Source organism: Tursiops truncatus, chromosome X, assembly GCF_011762595.2.
Source record: "Tursiops truncatus isolate mTurTru1 chromosome X, mTurTru1.mat.Y, whole genome shotgun sequence".
Lineage (NCBI taxonomy): Eukaryota > Metazoa > Chordata > Mammalia > Artiodactyla > Delphinidae > Tursiops > Tursiops truncatus.
In genome coordinates, this window is record NC_047055.1 from 44,037,752 (window position 1) to 44,053,521 (window position 15,770).

A 15,770-nucleotide genomic window follows, 5' to 3' on the forward strand; every position below is an offset into this window, starting at 1 on the left:
TCTACATCTGCGTCTTTATTCCTGTCCTGCCTCTAGGTTCTTCAGAGACATTTTTTTCTTTTTAGATTTCATATATATGTGTTAGCATATGGTATTTTTCTCTTTCTGACTTACTTCACTCTGTATAACAGATTCTAGATCCATCCACCTCACTACAAGTAACTCAATTTCATTTCTTTTTATGGATGAGTAATACTCCATTGTATATATGTGCCACATCTTCTTTATCCATTCATCTGTCGATGGACACTTAGGTTGCTTCCATATCCTGGCTATTGTAAATAGAGCTGCAATGAGCACTGTGGTACATGATTCTTTTTGAATTATGGTTTTCTCAGGGTATATGCCCAGTAGTGGGATTGCTGGGTCGTATGGTAGTTCTATTTGTAGTTTTTTAAGGAAATTCCATACTGTTTTCCATAGTGGCTGTAACAAAAATGTTCTTAACTGCAATTGTGTGTGTTTAGTGGACCAACCTTCATTGGACATCTATTATAAGCTAAGAACCGGAGGACAGTGATGAGTAAAAACTGTGTGATTCTTGATCTTATGGAGTTTACTCTCCAGCTCCCAGAGGGTTTATGTTTACTACGGGAGAGAAGGGGGACACAAACAATTAGAAAATTGTACAAGACCATATAAATTTCCAAAAGCTATGGAATACACTGTGAGGTCTCTGTGGGAAGACATGGGCTGTGGTCTGCTCTCAGGCAAGGGAAATGACATGTACAAGGGCTCATTGTTAGCTCAGAGGGGAGATGGGTTCAGGGGAGCAGTAGGAAACAAAGTTGAATAAATACAGTAGGGCCAGATTGTGAGGCCCTTGAAATCAGATATAGGAGTTTACATTAAACTTATGTGTTAGGAAATAGTGAATCTATTAAATGAGTGTGTGTGTGTGTGTGTGTGTGTGTGTGTGTGTGTGTGTGTGTGACAGAGAGAGAAAGAGAGAAAGAGAGAGAGAGAAAGAGAGACAGAGAGATGGAGAGAGAGGAGAGAGAGCTAGTGAATGAGCAGAGGAATAAATTCTACCAGGGTTGTTTTCTTTCTAAAAAATCCCTTCACTGGCTCCCTCTTGGCAAAGAGTATAGTCGCAGCTCTTAGCAGGGCACACCGTACCCCGCACAAGCAAACCTCACTTACGTCCTCAGCCTAGTTTTAAACATTCACCCCATGACTCCTCATTCTGGACACACTGAACCTCTTGCTCTTCCTTTCACACTGTGGTAGCTTGGAGCAGATATATTTACTCTACCCTGTAACCCTTTCCCTTCTTTCCTGGGCTGTTGAGACCATATGCATCACTGCTGCTGAGAAGCTTCCCTCAGCCCACCCCAGCCAGAACTTGTTTACTTCACCTTCCTTTCTATCATATCACTTTGTACATGTCTCAATTACAGGATTTATCACACTTATTGTCACTGTTGATATATGACAATCTCTGTCCCCTATTCTACTAGTCTGTTCATCTCAGTCTCATCTCTGTCCCCTACTAGCCTGTGAGTGGGACCACAGCTTAGTCTTCTTCATACCCCCAGCACCAAACACAGAGGCCAGCACGTGCTAAGGTGAGGATGCTGCATAAGGCCTCATGTCCCACTTAGGGCTGGAAGGAGCAGGGCAGAGGGTTGGCAGAGAGAGATTAAAGAAGAAAATGAAGGAGAGATTATGGAAATAATAGGGATATCAAAGTAAGGGGATAAATGAGACAAGAGGGGCAGCATTTGTATGAAACACTGGGATGGGTAATATGAAGACCTTGCTCAAAACAGGTGGGGTCAATTTAAAAAACCAACATTTCTTCAGCACCTACTATGTGTGGGTAACACTATGTTAGACACTGTGGGGATACAAAGTTAAACAAAACACCTTTCCCTATGATTTGGTTGGGAAGATAAGACAAAGACTGGCAACATTCATGCATACAAAGTTTTAAGATTCTTAAAGTTCAGTATCATTTTCAACTTCAAGACTTTTAATATGAAGCCCCTCAGCAGTCAATAAGATATTGTTTTAAGAAATATTAGATATGGAAACTGACTTGCCTAGTTGAGATCTCAGCAAAGCTCAACAAGCCTAGACTTGAAACAATTTTCTTAGAAAGTGGACTAAGACAAATTGACATGGAAATGTAAATTTTAATACCGTTTAGGAGTATTTCTCATTTCTCTGTGTCTCAAACAGTATATTATGAGCCTTTTGGAAAGAGGCAAGATCAAGGCTGGAAAGGGAAGAAAGGATTCATAGAGAATCCGAAAAGACAAGAGGAATAAAAAGATATTCCTATTCAGGAAACTAATTTTTAAAACTATACCTATGAATTATCTGTTTAAATGATGATGTTTAAGTTATGTGTTTAAATGATGTTTATCTGATGGCTGTAATGTAAAATATGACACTTTAAGAAAATAAGTAGGGCTTCCCTGGTGGCGCAGTGGTTAAGAATCTGCCTGCCAATGCAGGGGACACGGGTTCGAGCCCTGGTCTGGGAAGATCCCACATGCTGCGGAGCAACTAGCCCTGTGAGCCACAATTACTGAGCCTGTGTGTCTGGAGCCTGTGCTCCACAACAAGAGAGGCCGCAATAGTGAGAGGCCCGCGCACCGTGATGAAGAGTGGACCCCGCTCGCCACAACTAGAGAAAGCCCTCGCACAGAAACGAAGAGCCAACACAGCCATAAATAAATTAAAGGCAAAATTCCTTTAAAAAAAAAAAGAAAATAAGTAGAAGGTGCTTTAAGATTTTACGATAGGCACTTAGCCAAAGGTAATTGGAGGGATTCTAGAAAAGGTATTAGAAAATGAAAATGGTAAGATCATTATGTGAATAAGAGATAAGATGCATTCTGTGCAAAATGCCTAATGTCTTTTTACTGGTGCCTAAGACAAGCAGTAGTAATGTCCCAAGACATTATCAACTTAATTTTTCTGGTTTATGTCAGTGCGACACTGGGATGGCTTAGACATTTAGTTTTTAATTTCATTTAACTTAATCAAACCTTGAGTGACTACTAAGTGGTTAGCCTCAGAGACCAGCTATGACCAATGAGCTGAACAGGGGTTGACTGAGCACCAAAGGAGCTCATCAACTGAGCATTGCGTCCTAGGGTTCTGGAGAGTATAAAAGGGGGCACAGTAGTTTCTGAACAACAGGATGTAAGACAAGTAAGTAGAGAAAAAGCAGGTACTGAAAGCAGGTACTGTAGTAATGGACTAAGGGTATGAGTTAACATGAGTAGTCAGAGTATAAGCACTGATGTTAAAGAAAAAGGTATGTGTGTGGGCTGGGGTGGGGGGTTGGGGGGAGGATGTTCTCATTGAGTTGGGGTTGAGCTGAACCTTAAGTTGGGGGGCAGGAATTTTGAGTTTGGAGAGTGGGAAGTGAGTAGGGAACAGATCTTATTTATTGGGGAAGATAATCATACTGGCTTATTGTGGAAAAGAAAATTCACTTTGGAAAAGCTGTAGGAAATAAGTTGATACATGTGCTGGGGGAGGCATCATTTAAATGCCAAAGAAAAACATTTAAATCTAATCTTGAAAGTTACAGGAAGTTAATAGGGAAGGGACACAAATCTATACTAAATATTGAATGTAAAACAAGCAGCAACAATACTTAAGAAAGGTATCTTCCCTTTTTCCTACCTTTTCGGCATCAAACATGTTCTTGTGCTCAGAAAAGAGGGAGAAATTAAGAGGGTGAACCAGAAGAACTGTTGAACTCTCTACCACTCTGGGATGCACAGGATTACCTCCTAGGTGATTGGGCTATTGAGTGAAGGCAAAAGTAAAATTCAACAAAACACCCCAAGTATGAAGCAGAATTGGGGAAACCATTGAGGTTCTTGCACTTCAGGGGCTCCAAAGAGCCCTTGTTTGTGTTTAAATGTACAATGGCAGCCATGTCTCATCACAGAGTGGGCCCCATTTCTGATGAGGGAAACAGAAGTTGCCAGGGCTTAGTCCTAGGCAAGTTACTTAGCCTCTTTGAACCTGTCTCCTCATCTGTAAAATGTGGGCAGTGGTAGTCCTCACCTCACAATAAGGGCTTTTGTAATGTAAGCATGAGGCAACGCTTGTTGATTGCTTAGCAACGGTGGTTGGTACATAGTCAATGCTCAATATTGCAGTCATTATTAATACTTTAAAGAATAATCTTATAACCTAGAGAATTACTTGTTACATTGCCTAGATGGGATGAGATGCCCCTTTGTCTGGGTTTGGACCCAGACCCAGGCCTAAATTTGAACTAAACTGAACTTCTGGGTTTGGTGGCATGGCAACGGGGCGGGGTGGGGGCGAGTAGCAGGGTGGGAGGCTCTGGTGCAAGGTGTTGTGGCCATAGGAATATTAAATTCCATGTCAGCTTTCGGTTTAATTTGGCACCGACTGTTATTCAAACAAAGCAGCGTTGTGAGTGGCAGAGGAAGGGAGAGGAGGAAAATCAACACATTCTTGGAAATAAGATGTGGCTTTTGCTTTGACTATTTTGTTTTTTCTTCAGCCACAGAAGTATTTATTTGCTCTCAGGCTCACAATGAAAATCCCTTTCAGGACATGGTACAAACCTAAGCTTCAGATAAAACTTCCATTTAAGATGACAAGAATTTAGCAAGACTTCCCTTGATACTTTTTTGTTTTAATATGAGAACCCCTCAGATAGTGCTATTTAGTTTAGGGAGACAGCTTTAATTATACTTAGAGCCCCCCTCAACCTCATTTCCTGTAGCTAATGGCATATGTGGTACTTTAAAAGTTGATGTCTGCTTTATGCCTGATGACCTTGGCTTAGTGTTTACAAGATGTATAGTTGTATCATTTACCCATTCTCTCCAAGCATTTATGTGTTAGGCTTTTCTAATTTTAGGATAAGATTTTAGTATAAAGTGTGGCAGTGCAATAATTCTCCAGTAGTTGCTCTCTTGGACCTCAGACATCTGGCATGGTGCTATAGGAGCTGGTCCTAGGTCAATATTTGAAGCACAGGGAAGCTCTGTGTGACCAAGTTAATGGAACTTTCCTGTTTTCTGGTTCTGTGGTATATGTTTAAAGCAAGGTTTTTTTTTTTTTTTTTTTTTTTTTTTTGCGGTACGCGGGCCTCTCACTGCTGTGGCCTCTCCCGTTGCAGAGCACAGGCTCCGGACGCGCAGGCTCAGCGGCCATGGCTCACGGGCCCAGCCGCTCCGCGGCATGTGGGATCTTCCCGGACCGGGGTACGAACCCGTGTCCCCTGCATGGGCAGGCGGACTCTCTATCACTGCGCCACCAGGGAAGCCCTAAAGCAAGGTTTTGAGCAAAAAGTTTAGGTGTCCATCTCTTCTTCACTAATGCAAGACTTATTGTCATAGCAATACAGTAAATGTCCATTTGTAATGTTAAGCTTGTGTCAATGATGATGTAAATTGGTTGGTTAGGAAACTGATACTGTCTTCTAATCCCACGCCTCTAGAAATAACACACACACACACACACACACACACACACACACACACACGACACAGTTTCTTCCCTCAAAGAGCTTATACTTTAGTTGAGAAACCAGACCTTAATAGATTAAAAAAAAAATCCCTCTCCTGAGGTTTCCAGTATTTAGGAGACCGTGAAGAGGGCTGGTTTTTTTTTATTCCACTTTATCCCAAAGTCTGACTTCGGGCTGCCTGTGGACATAAGGGACTGGAAACTTTCTGGTGATTCATTCTCATCCTGTTAACAGTTTAAGTCCTTAGGAACACATGGTCTCAAGTTCTAGGAAGATCTAAACAATTGGGAGAATTTCTTAGGGATAAGCAGACACCAAATACCATAAACAGCTTGTATAATAGGGGAGATGATTGCAAAGCACAGTTATCTCTAGTTTTGGCTTTGCTATTAGTTGTATGACCTATGATTTCAGCCTCTTTGTGATCAGCTGGTTCTTGATCTGACAAATCAGAAGGCTGGAATAATACAGTGCCTTTCAGTTTTAACATTTAAAAGGGGGTCACATTTACCTTGTATTCTCTGTAGTGCCTTCCCTTTTTGAAGTTTGTAGCTAATAGCTGAACTTACATTTCAGGATTAAGTACTTTAAAACACTTTTCCTCAACTCCCAAGTTACTCAGAGAATAAGGGAGGAGAGGGATAAAGGAGCTTGGCAAATTCTTGTAGAGAAATTCTAAAATTCATTATCTTTCATACCTACCTTTGGAATTCGTACAAGTGACTATTTCTTATTATTCTTATGCCCCCTTCCCACCTCATAAAACAATGTTCAAAAATCGAAAAGCACAAAACAGGAGAAAGAAATCAGCGTAATTCTACCATTCAGGCAAATTGCACTTTTCCTTTCGGTTTTTATCTAAAAACATGTGACTGGACGTATCGCTCTGCGATCTGCTTTTGTTTCTCTTTGGAAATATATATCTTGAGAGTATTTTGCTATGTCATAAAATATTCTTAGGTCACTTTTAACCTCTTTCCATTTCTGTTTCTCCTTCTAGGGCTCCAGGGGCCGGCGAGGCCGAATCTCAGAGCGCTGCTGGTGCTGCTGGTGCTAGAAACAATATGATAGTCATAAGGTCAGGGGGAGGGGTGGCGGGCGGGAAAGATTCCTTGAGCGAAAAAATGAAGCAAGCTCCCCTTTAAAGATCTAAGAAATTTCCGACACTAGAACCTTTTGGGTAGAGTTTTCGGCAACCTTCGGCAGGGGGCGCTCGGAAATTGCCGTCACTTTCCGGACAGCCTCCCGGACCTTGCCCTCTAGAAAACTGTACAGTGTTTCCGGCTCTTCTCAGTCGCAGACGCTCGTAACTTTTCGGCACTTTCCGGGGAGACTCGGGGGCTCCGCGCCTCGCTCACTCTGTTCCGATCGCCTGGCGCGGCGGGGCAGGGTCTTGGGCTAGTCATGGCGTCCCCGTCTCGGAGGCTGCAGACCAAACCGGTCATCACTTGTTTCAAGAGCGTCCTCTTGATCTACACATTCATCTTCTGGGTGAGACACGGAGACGCCCGGGGACGGGAGGGGATCCCGGAGGGAGCTCGGATCGGGAGTGGGGAGGTGAGGCGCTGGTGGGGCTGGGGCGGCGGTCGCTGCTGGGACCCCGGCGCTTGTGACGACGTGCTGGGGCTCGAGCTCGGGTTCGGGCATCTCGCCCGCGCGGGTCGGGGTGTCGGGCGACGGCAGCTGAGAGGCTGAGCCGGGACCCAGACGTGCCTAGCTTTGGAATTCGATGCGGGGGGCGAGTAAGGGAGTGAATCCCCCCAGAGCAAACAGAGGGTGTCCCCGGACCATTGGAGAGGCAAGGCTTGCCCGGCCCCGGTGAGGGCTCGCTTGCATAATAGTCTTTTTCTTTCCACTGCTTCATAAGAGGGGAGTATTTTGCAGGTAAGTATGGTAATGGCTCCACTCCCGCCAGTCTGTCCTTGGGCTTGCTTTGTGTACCATCCCTTTGTACCCTGTGCTCATCACTGAACTGGGGGAAAGGGGAAAGTTTCTGGAACTCTTAGAAACACTCCCCCCGCCCCCACCCCCACCTGCGGAAAGGTTTTCTTCCTAAGGCGGGTGTAAAACAGTTAAGTTTTGATTCCTAGGGCAAAAAAACAGATAAAGTTTAAGAATTTTGTCAAGGTGCCTTCTCTAGCTGCCCCTTGGTTTTGTCCTGGCCACAGTGATCCAGCGTGTGGATTTATCAAGGCCTGTTCTTGTGTACAGCCCCACCCCGCTTGTCTACCATATCCCAGCCACAGCTCTTTGGCCACAGACTGCTACATCAATTCTCACACCTATTGTTTCTTAAACACCTAGTGGTTTGTGGTTTGAAGATGTTGCTGTATACAGTGTGTAACTCTCAATTCTCTGATTTCCCACATAGATCACTGGTGTTATCCTTCTTGCTGTTGGCATTTGGGGCAAGGTGAGCCTAGAGAATTATTTTTCCCTTTTAAATGAAAAGGCCACCAATGTCCCCTTCGTGCTCATTGGTACTGGCACTGTCATTATTCTTTTGGGCACCTTCGGCTGTTTTGCTACCTGCCGAGCTTCTGCATGGATGCTAAAACTGGTGAGTCCTTGCTTTCTTAGAATTGGTTGTTGGTTTTTGAAAAGGCTTATATGTTGTAGGCTTTGTTTCTTGGAACTAGGCATGGCCCTTTTTGATTTTTCCTCTTCCTTATGAAAACTTAGCAAGTAACAGTGTAGCTGCCAATTCCCACCTTTGTGTTTTCCCTGCCCTTTTCCATAAAAATGTGAACATTGACTCCCTTTGCAGCTGTGATGTATAAACTGACTTGGACTTTTCTTTTTATCCTGCAGTATGCAATGTTTCTGACTCTTATTTTTTTGGTTGAACTGGTCGCTGCCATCGTAGGATTTGTTTTCAGACATGAGGTAAGCCTGAGTTTGGGAACCTTAATATGTGAAAATTTATCCTCTAAGAGATAAAGCTGGATAAATTTAAGTAATAGAGTTAAGCGACAGCTTTCACTAGTTTAAAAAATCACTTACAGCTGTGTTTAAAGCTGACTTTTTCAACCTGTAGCTGACAGTAATGACTTTCTGGTAAAAAAAAAAAAACCTAGCCCACTTTTTTGGTAAAGACTGATTGATAGTCACCAGAAGAAAATTGAAGGTACCCATAATTATTTGTATTTGCAGTCATTTTTCTGTGTATAAGTACCTATTAAAGTGTAGATAGTACAATTTATAACTTTAGTGATAGGAAACTATTTAAAGCACAAAATTGATAACAGAAAATTGATACCTTCTCCACTCATCAAAACCTTAATAAATCTGGGGTTAGGAAGTCATTCAATGAGTACTGAAGGCTCATCAGTGAGAGTGGTAGTGCAAAGTGGTAGTGCATTCTCCCAGAGTGAGATTTTGTAGCTTAAAAATCCCATAGGCATCAAATGTGTACTCAATTGAAAGTGAAGAAAGATTGAGGGTGGGAGGAGATACAGCAGAAGGAAGCTGCCACTTGAATAAATATATGTTCCCACAGCACTTTGAACTTCTAGTCGTTATCATCTTGTACTGGAATGTTTTGCTTAGGAATCCCCTTAGCTAAACTTACATTGCTTAGAAGACAGGATTGGACCATAGAAGTTAATTACCATACACATTGCTGCTATCAAAGATAGGACCATTTGGTCAGATGTGGGAATTTCTTATTTGACCTAGAAACCAAAAGAACATTCTAAAATCTTTGTTTACTGGCCTTGTGTTTCTTTGCTGTAGATTAAGAACAGTTTTAAGAATAATTATGAGAAAGCTTTAAAGCAATATAACACTACGGGAGATTATAGAAGCGATGCAGTAGACAAGATTCAAACTACGGTAAGTGGTCATAGGTGGTGGATTCTCAAGAGGGGAACATATTCCTTATTCCCTCAGAGAAGAGGATAGGGCCCTGCCTACCAGACGTTGTCCATTTGTACTATAGCAGTGAAAGTAAGGCTAGTCCCAAAGTGCTAATCTCATGAATTATAATGCCAATAGAGAACAGCTGCTTTAAAATATGTCTTAAGCTAGAGATCACCAAGTATAATCTAAGATGATGGTTAAATTGTTTGACTACAAAGTGGTAATATGAACTAAAAATGCTTCTGTTGGATTTTTTTCAGTTGCGTTGTTGTGGTGTCACCGACTATAGAGATTGGAAGGATACTAATTATTACTCAGAAAAAGGATTTCCCAAGAGCTGCTGTAAACTTGAAGGTTGTTCTCCTCAGAGAGATGCAGATAAAGTAAACAATGAAGTAAGGAGTAAAAAAAGAATTTAATTTTTACTCACAATACATGTAATCTGAAATAGGATAGAGCAGGTGTTATTCTCATTGAATAAATGAGGAAACTGAAGCTCAGAAAATTGGTGACTTGATTTCACACTTAAATGCATAATCCAAAAGGTGGAACCTGTGTTCCTCAAAGGAGACAGGATCTGTTATGAAAGAATAAATTTTAATAAAAGAACAATAAAAGGCTAAGGTATCTTTCGCAGAGATGTGTGATCAAAGTATTTATTATGGTTTGAGCTGTACTTAATGTTTTTTTTTCTCTTCCATTAGGGTTGTTTTATAAAGGTGATGACCATTATAGAATCAGAAATGGGAGTTGTTGCGGGAATTTCTTTTGGAGTTGCTTGCTTCCAGGTAAGTCCTTGTAGTTAGGAAATGTTTCATCACGCTTGTTAGGTGTAAGCTACAAGATTTCCACTTTGAAGGCTTCAGTTTTGGCTTCAGGGCCCTGGTTAGCAAGGGCATTTTTAGAGAAGTCATATTTTCACAAAACCCTCAGTTGCTCATCACAGTAGAGATGTAGTAGTTTTGCTCTTTTCATTGCAATTTTTGGTTGTCTTGCATCTTATGTTTTCCCACACTGTTTTCCACAACTACAGAGTTCTCTAAGACCTGCCCTGCTAGGTCTGTCTGAATCTGCACTAATAGCTGCTAGCCACCTTTCAAAAGTTATGTGGCTAGTGGCCACCGTGTTGGACAGAACAGGTATTACAGAATATTTTCATCATCACAGCATTGTTTTAGAATCCTCCAAGAGAATCTCTGCCTTGATAGATGGAGATTTTACTTGATGAGATGCATATTCTAAGCCATATCCTTTTTGCTCTGATAACTGAGAGGAAGAGTAAGGAAAGTTTCCCCAAACTTCAAGATTTTCCTGAGTGATTTTTGTCAGTGGTGGTTGTGAAATTCCAATCACAGTAGTAGTTAGACTTCACTTATATGCTTACTCTAGAAAAAAACTTAAGAAAATTGGTAGTGAATTAGAAGTGAAAGGAGAATGTACCTGTATCCTGAGGTCTTTAAGCTTTGTATGTATATGTGTGTTTAATTTTGCTTGTATTTTGTTTCCAGCTGATTGGAATCTTTCTAGCCTACTGCCTCTCTCGTGCCATAACAAATAACCAGTATGAGATAGTGTAACCAGCATAACACGGGCCTGTTCCTCTCCAACTTTAAGGTATGTTCATTTTGATCCTCAGCTCTCTCAGTGTTAGTGTTTACTCCAGCCTATACATGTGATGGATGGACTGAGTTTGCCAAGAAGGTCATGTCCAGCAGTGCATTCAAATGTTATTGTTACTGTGTAACCCTGCATAGGCACTTGTGTCTCAATACAAGTCATGGCCAAAAAGGACAGAAGGGCCTCTCTGGGTTTACCTGCACATGTCAGCCTAAAGATCCTAAGTGGTCCCCTTTCTAACAGATTTGGACCTAGTGTAGAGAAGTGAAGAATCCCAATAGTGACCTGGCAAGTACACTCTGCTCTTGGTCAATATCGGCATTTTCCCCTGGTCTTTTACCTAATTCTCATTTATTGCAGTCCTCTGGTGGACTGTTACTAGAGCCATAAACTCATCTAGCTTAACTAGATTTTGGAGAAACATGTGCTTCAATAACTTCAGTATTTGAATGGTAAAACGTGAGAACTGTAGCTGGCTGAATTAATCCCTGGGGCACCCTTCACATTTGAATTGAGCCACTGACTGGGAACACGTGAAGGTCTTCATTAGCAGACTAGATTAAAATGTGTGGAAAGGAATACAGATATTGAAATTTGGGTTATAAGTAAATTAACTTTTTTTCTTTAATTTTAGGATATTAACATCCCCACCCCCAACCCTGTGAATTACAAGATCGCCTGGATGGAAGACCGACATTTATTACAGATAGATTGAAAAACTATACCAGTAGTCTGATTCGATCAAGACATTTGCTTGATATGTTCGAAGTCCACCTTTTGTCCCATTCATGTTAGATAGTTGAAATCCCCATGTCACTCTGAAACACTGGAAGAGCTTAGTAAATTGTAAATGAAGCAATACTGTGTTCCTCTTGACTTTTTTTTTTCTCAGTGTGTGGCTTTTGAAAGTCACTGTGAGTTTGCTGTCAATGTAGTGTGATCGAAAATTGATCCCTCCAAACTGGACCTTTTCGCAGCCAGGGTTATCTGGTGTGATTGTATAATTTGCATCAAGAAGTTAAAATGTTTTCATTAGTCTCTGTTCTGCTGATAGGCAGAGAGTCACATTGTGTAATTTAATTCCAGCCAGTGGTTGAATAACACCCATCATCAGAGTTGCCAAACGGTAGTAATGACAGTCTCTGACCTCTAAGGCACCCAAGACTATAAAAGGCACTACCAGTCCTCTGTGATACACCAGGTTGCAACACAGTTAACACTTTACATTTCTTTGCCTCGAAATTTAGGTATTTATACTAACATTTATATTTCCCCTATTGTTTGAAAAGTTCTAATTATTACTTAATGGTGCCAAGAGTTATTGTATTCTCCTTAGGAATTTAAAGCAACTCATCTTCATTAGCTTTAGCTGGTATTTCCTTACCAGGTTGATAAGAATTGTCAACATTAAGGTTAACTTTTAATAGTCTTAGTTTTGTTTTGTGCCTTTGATTAATAAATATAAATCTTTTACACAATAAATAGTGTTTTCCTCTAAAGTCATTGTGTTTAACTTTTGGAAAATCTGGGGTGGTTGTTTTCCACTGAGAAAGCTAAGCCCCATATTTCTACTTGGAGTACAGTTTTAGATATGAAATATAAAACTGAGGTCTTGACTCTCATTTTAAAAAAGTCCCTGTTTACATAAACTATTCCCTGTGAAAGGATTACATTCCTTGCTATGAAATAGCATATGCTTAGCATTCTCCTAGAGATCAGACTCTTTGTTGTATAGTTTACATTAAGAAGTTGGATAGGGAGAGGTATAACTTGTACCTTCAGGCTAGTAAGGAAATTAATAATTAAAATTGGAGTTGGAATGGGGGAATTCTTTCTTTGCTTTTGAGTTTCTTTCTATATCCATTAGTAGGACCTAGCTCATCTGATTGCCACACATTCACACAGTCCTTGAATTTGATGGTAAAGGGGAATCAATCACAGTTATAAGGAAAGTGGATAAAAACTACTAGTTGAAAAAGATTAATAATGAATTTTGGGGTACATGTTTTAAAGTACTTGGAGTTACTACACAGAAAGGATATTCTCCATTAAAACATTTGATGCGTGACTTTTTAAATGTTTTATTTATTTTTGGCTGCGTTGGGTCTTCGTTGCTGTGCACGGGCTTTCTCTAGTTGTGGAGAGCGGGGGCTACTCTCCATTGTGGTGCGCGGGCTTCTCACTGTGGTGGCTTCTCTTGCAGAGCACGGGCTCTAGGCATGCGGGATCAGTAGTTGCAAGTGCACGGGCTTAGTTGCTCCGCAACATGTGGGATCTTCCCAGACCAGGGCTCGAACCCGTGTCCCCTGCATTGGCAGGCGGATTCTTAACCACTGTGCCACCATGGAAACCCTGATGGGTGACTTTTGACATAAGGTATAGGGATAAAACAATTGAAAACTAGTGGCTTTCCAAATGCAGTGAATCAGAGTTATTGAAATAAGTGAAGCTAAAGAAGGATTTAAAGGACAATCAGATTTATTTTAAGGATAATCAGCAATTTTCAAATAGCTGTTTTTCACTAGGGTGGCCTAGAAGAACCTTTTAAAGTTTTCTTCAGTTTTTTTAAAAGTTAAATATTTTTCCTCATTATTAAAAAGAAAAAAAAAACCCAGGACATATGGAAAGTAGGAAGAGAAAAAACACACTGCCTTGCCCTTAAGGTGGGTTGGTGTATTTATTTTTAAGGTGGGTTTATTTTGGATGGCCAATTACAAAAGTCCCTTCTAGTTAAGGTGTGCATGTGCACACTGGGCTGTAAAATCCACCTCCACCTTTGCAGTGTGCCAAAGCTATCCTGTGGGTTGTCTCACTTCCAGGCACCAGGTTGCCCACTGCAAGGCGGCTCTCAGCTCCACTTTGAGAAGCAGAGCTCCACAGGGTATATTTTCTGAAAATGTGGAAAGCTTGGCAGCTTTGGCCTATTCCTGTGAGGTGTTGGGTTTACGTTGTAGGCATCAAACTTTTATGGAAAATAAATCCCTAATACAAGGTATAAATGCCATTTCTGTTTTTCCTCAGAGTTCACACAGGATTCTTTGAGATGATGTTTTTAACCTCCTGTCAGAATCCAAGTTGGTACTTTGACAGTGATGCCAGCCAGCCAAACTGATTAAATTATGAGAAGCAAAGCAGTGTATGCACTTTTGTGTGTGTGAAACTGAGGAAACTTTGGTTCCTTTGGACTATTCTGTATGGCTTTTGTTTGTATTTGTAGGAAAAAATCTAACACAAGCTGTAACTACCATTCCTCATGCATACATAAGATACATTGAGATTTGATATTTTTAAAATTTGCTGCCCTTCAAGGTTGACACCTTGCCTGTGATGTGGCAAACCAATCTTTTTTAATTCAAAAAGGAAAACAAAAGGCGAATATATCAGAAAAGAATACATAAACTGAAACACTTTCAGGGAAATGAGACTTTCATTTTTAAGCCATGGGTCTAAAGCTTCGCCCAGATTCCTCATGAGAGAAAAGCCATTATGATTTAATTATGGCTTTTCTATTAGGTACCCTCTACCCTGTGGAGCTTAGTAGACTTTGGCACTTATGAGAGCACAGCAAATGCTAATGAAATGAATGAGGGAGTGAATCTAATTACAATGGCTTCTTAATGTTCTGTGTGAAGTAAGTTGTTGATCTAAATATCTCATTCTATATAAGCCACTGTTTATATAATAGAAACCACCTGCCCAGTCAGAAACCACTTAACCTCGGAAACCACTGCTAACTTCCTCCCTGTCAAATCCCTTTTTGCTGCTTTTCTTTTTTGAAGTCTTTGCTACATGTGAGGCCACCGAAGATTCTTGGTTTTTGTTTTGACCTTGTAATATCCTGCTTTTCTTCCTTTTTACTGCTGTTTCTAGTTTACTTTGCTGTTTTAATTTCCTCCTACTTTTCAAGTGTGGCTGCCCCCCAAAGTCTTGCATTTGGCTTTCTGCTCTTAGGTTATGCTGACCTTGGAGGAACTGAATGTAGATAACACTTCAGTTGTGTGTTGGTAATTGTGACTTGCTTGTATTCCCCTCTCCCTCCAACACCCCAAAGCTTAGCATTCTGAACATTTAAAAATTCAAAAACCCCTCCTATAACATGTAGTGCATGGATAGTAGGCACATTTGATGCTGACTGAACTGGTTCCTTCACCAGGAATAACACAGTTTATGGCAATCGAGGAAAATGGGCCAGTTGCTCTGAAAGTTTATCATTGGCTCTGCTACATGCATTCATCAGATGAACATGAGTTCTTTGGGTAAGACTGTTATACTTGATCTGGTGGTGCTCTCATTACCACGTCCTCAAAGTTTTTATTAAAAAAAACGGAAGTAGTGACTTGTAAATATTTCTCTCTTCCAACAAGTTTTTCACCACCTTTGCTGCGAAAAGACAATCTCAGTAGCAACATCCTCAAAGCAAATCAAACTGGCATGTGCTTGCCTGGATATAGACAATCAATTCATGAATGGGTGCACACAGTATGTAAGCAGGTAATACAAATACTCAGAATCATCGTTGGAAAGGTATGGACACAGGGCAACACACCTGGGGTACAGATTAAGATTTTGAGAGGTGAGAGACTTGAGAGATTTTCTCTCTAAGTGCATGTCTTGACCTTCCTTAGAAGGAAAATGGCATCTAAGAGGAGGTAGACCCTTTCCAAAGAGTTATTTTTCCTACTCAGTTTCTTACTCCCCCCATCCCCAGCCACCGGAAGGTAAGATAACTAATGTTTACTGAGTACTTACTAATTGCCCAACACTTTGTAAGGTGCTTCAATAAACTACCCTGTGCAGGGAGGTAGACCTATCC

The 15,770-nt window shown here is 41.0% G+C and overlaps 2 protein-coding genes across 5 annotated transcripts in view; both read left to right on the plus strand.

Moving 5' to 3' along the window:
• SYTL4 (synaptotagmin like 4) overlaps nt 1-6,627 on the plus strand; it is a 203,744-nt gene extending 197,117 nt beyond the window's left edge. The window contains exon 23 of one of the 2 annotated variants that reach the window (XM_073799504.1): nt 6,480-6,627. In XM_073799504.1, the coding sequence (XP_073655605.1) occupies nt 6,480-6,624 (145 nt within the window). In that variant the 3' untranslated portion in view covers nt 6,625-6,627. The remainder of the gene's footprint in view (nt 1-6,479) is intronic. The other variant, XM_073799503.1, reaches the window with a different exon arrangement.
• A 209-nt stretch (nt 6,628-6,836) lies between these two features.
• TSPAN6 (tetraspanin 6) lies at nt 6,837-11,816 on the plus strand. 3 transcript variants are annotated; one of them, XM_004324109.4, is made up of 8 exons: nt 6,837-6,970; nt 7,851-8,039; nt 8,291-8,365; nt 9,215-9,313; nt 9,601-9,735; nt 10,045-10,128; nt 10,849-10,954; nt 11,592-11,816. In XM_004324109.4, exons 1-7 carry the CDS (start codon nt 6,884-6,886, stop codon nt 10,915-10,917), a joined length of 738 nt encoding a protein of 245 aa, XP_004324157.1. In that variant the 5' UTR covers nt 6,837-6,883; the 3' UTR covers nt 10,918-10,954; nt 11,592-11,816. The 3 variants fall into 3 exon arrangements, with proteins under 3 accessions (XP_004324157.1, XP_019787796.1, XP_019787797.1); XM_019932237.3 differs by having other exon boundaries at nt 7,851-7,892; XM_019932238.3 differs by lacking the exon at nt 7,851-8,039 and having other exon boundaries at nt 6,844-6,970.
• Nucleotides 11,817-15,770: the final 3,954 nt, after the last annotated feature.

What these genes read in the sequence shown, in the direction of transcription:
- TSPAN6 (XM_004324109.4), top strand. Translation starts at nt 6,884, where the DNA reads ATGGCGTCCCCGTCTCGGAGGCTGCAGACCAAACCGGTCATCACTTGT. An exon ending in TCTACACATTCATCTTCTGG is followed by an intron (nt 6,971 to 7,850) that starts GTGAGACACGGA and finishes TTTCCCACATAG; the next exon opens with ATCACTGGTGTTATCCTTCT. An exon ending in GATTTGTTTTCAGACATGAG is followed by an intron (nt 8,366 to 9,214) that starts GTAAGCCTGAGT and finishes TCTTTGCTGTAG; the next exon opens with ATTAAGAACAGTTTTAAGAA.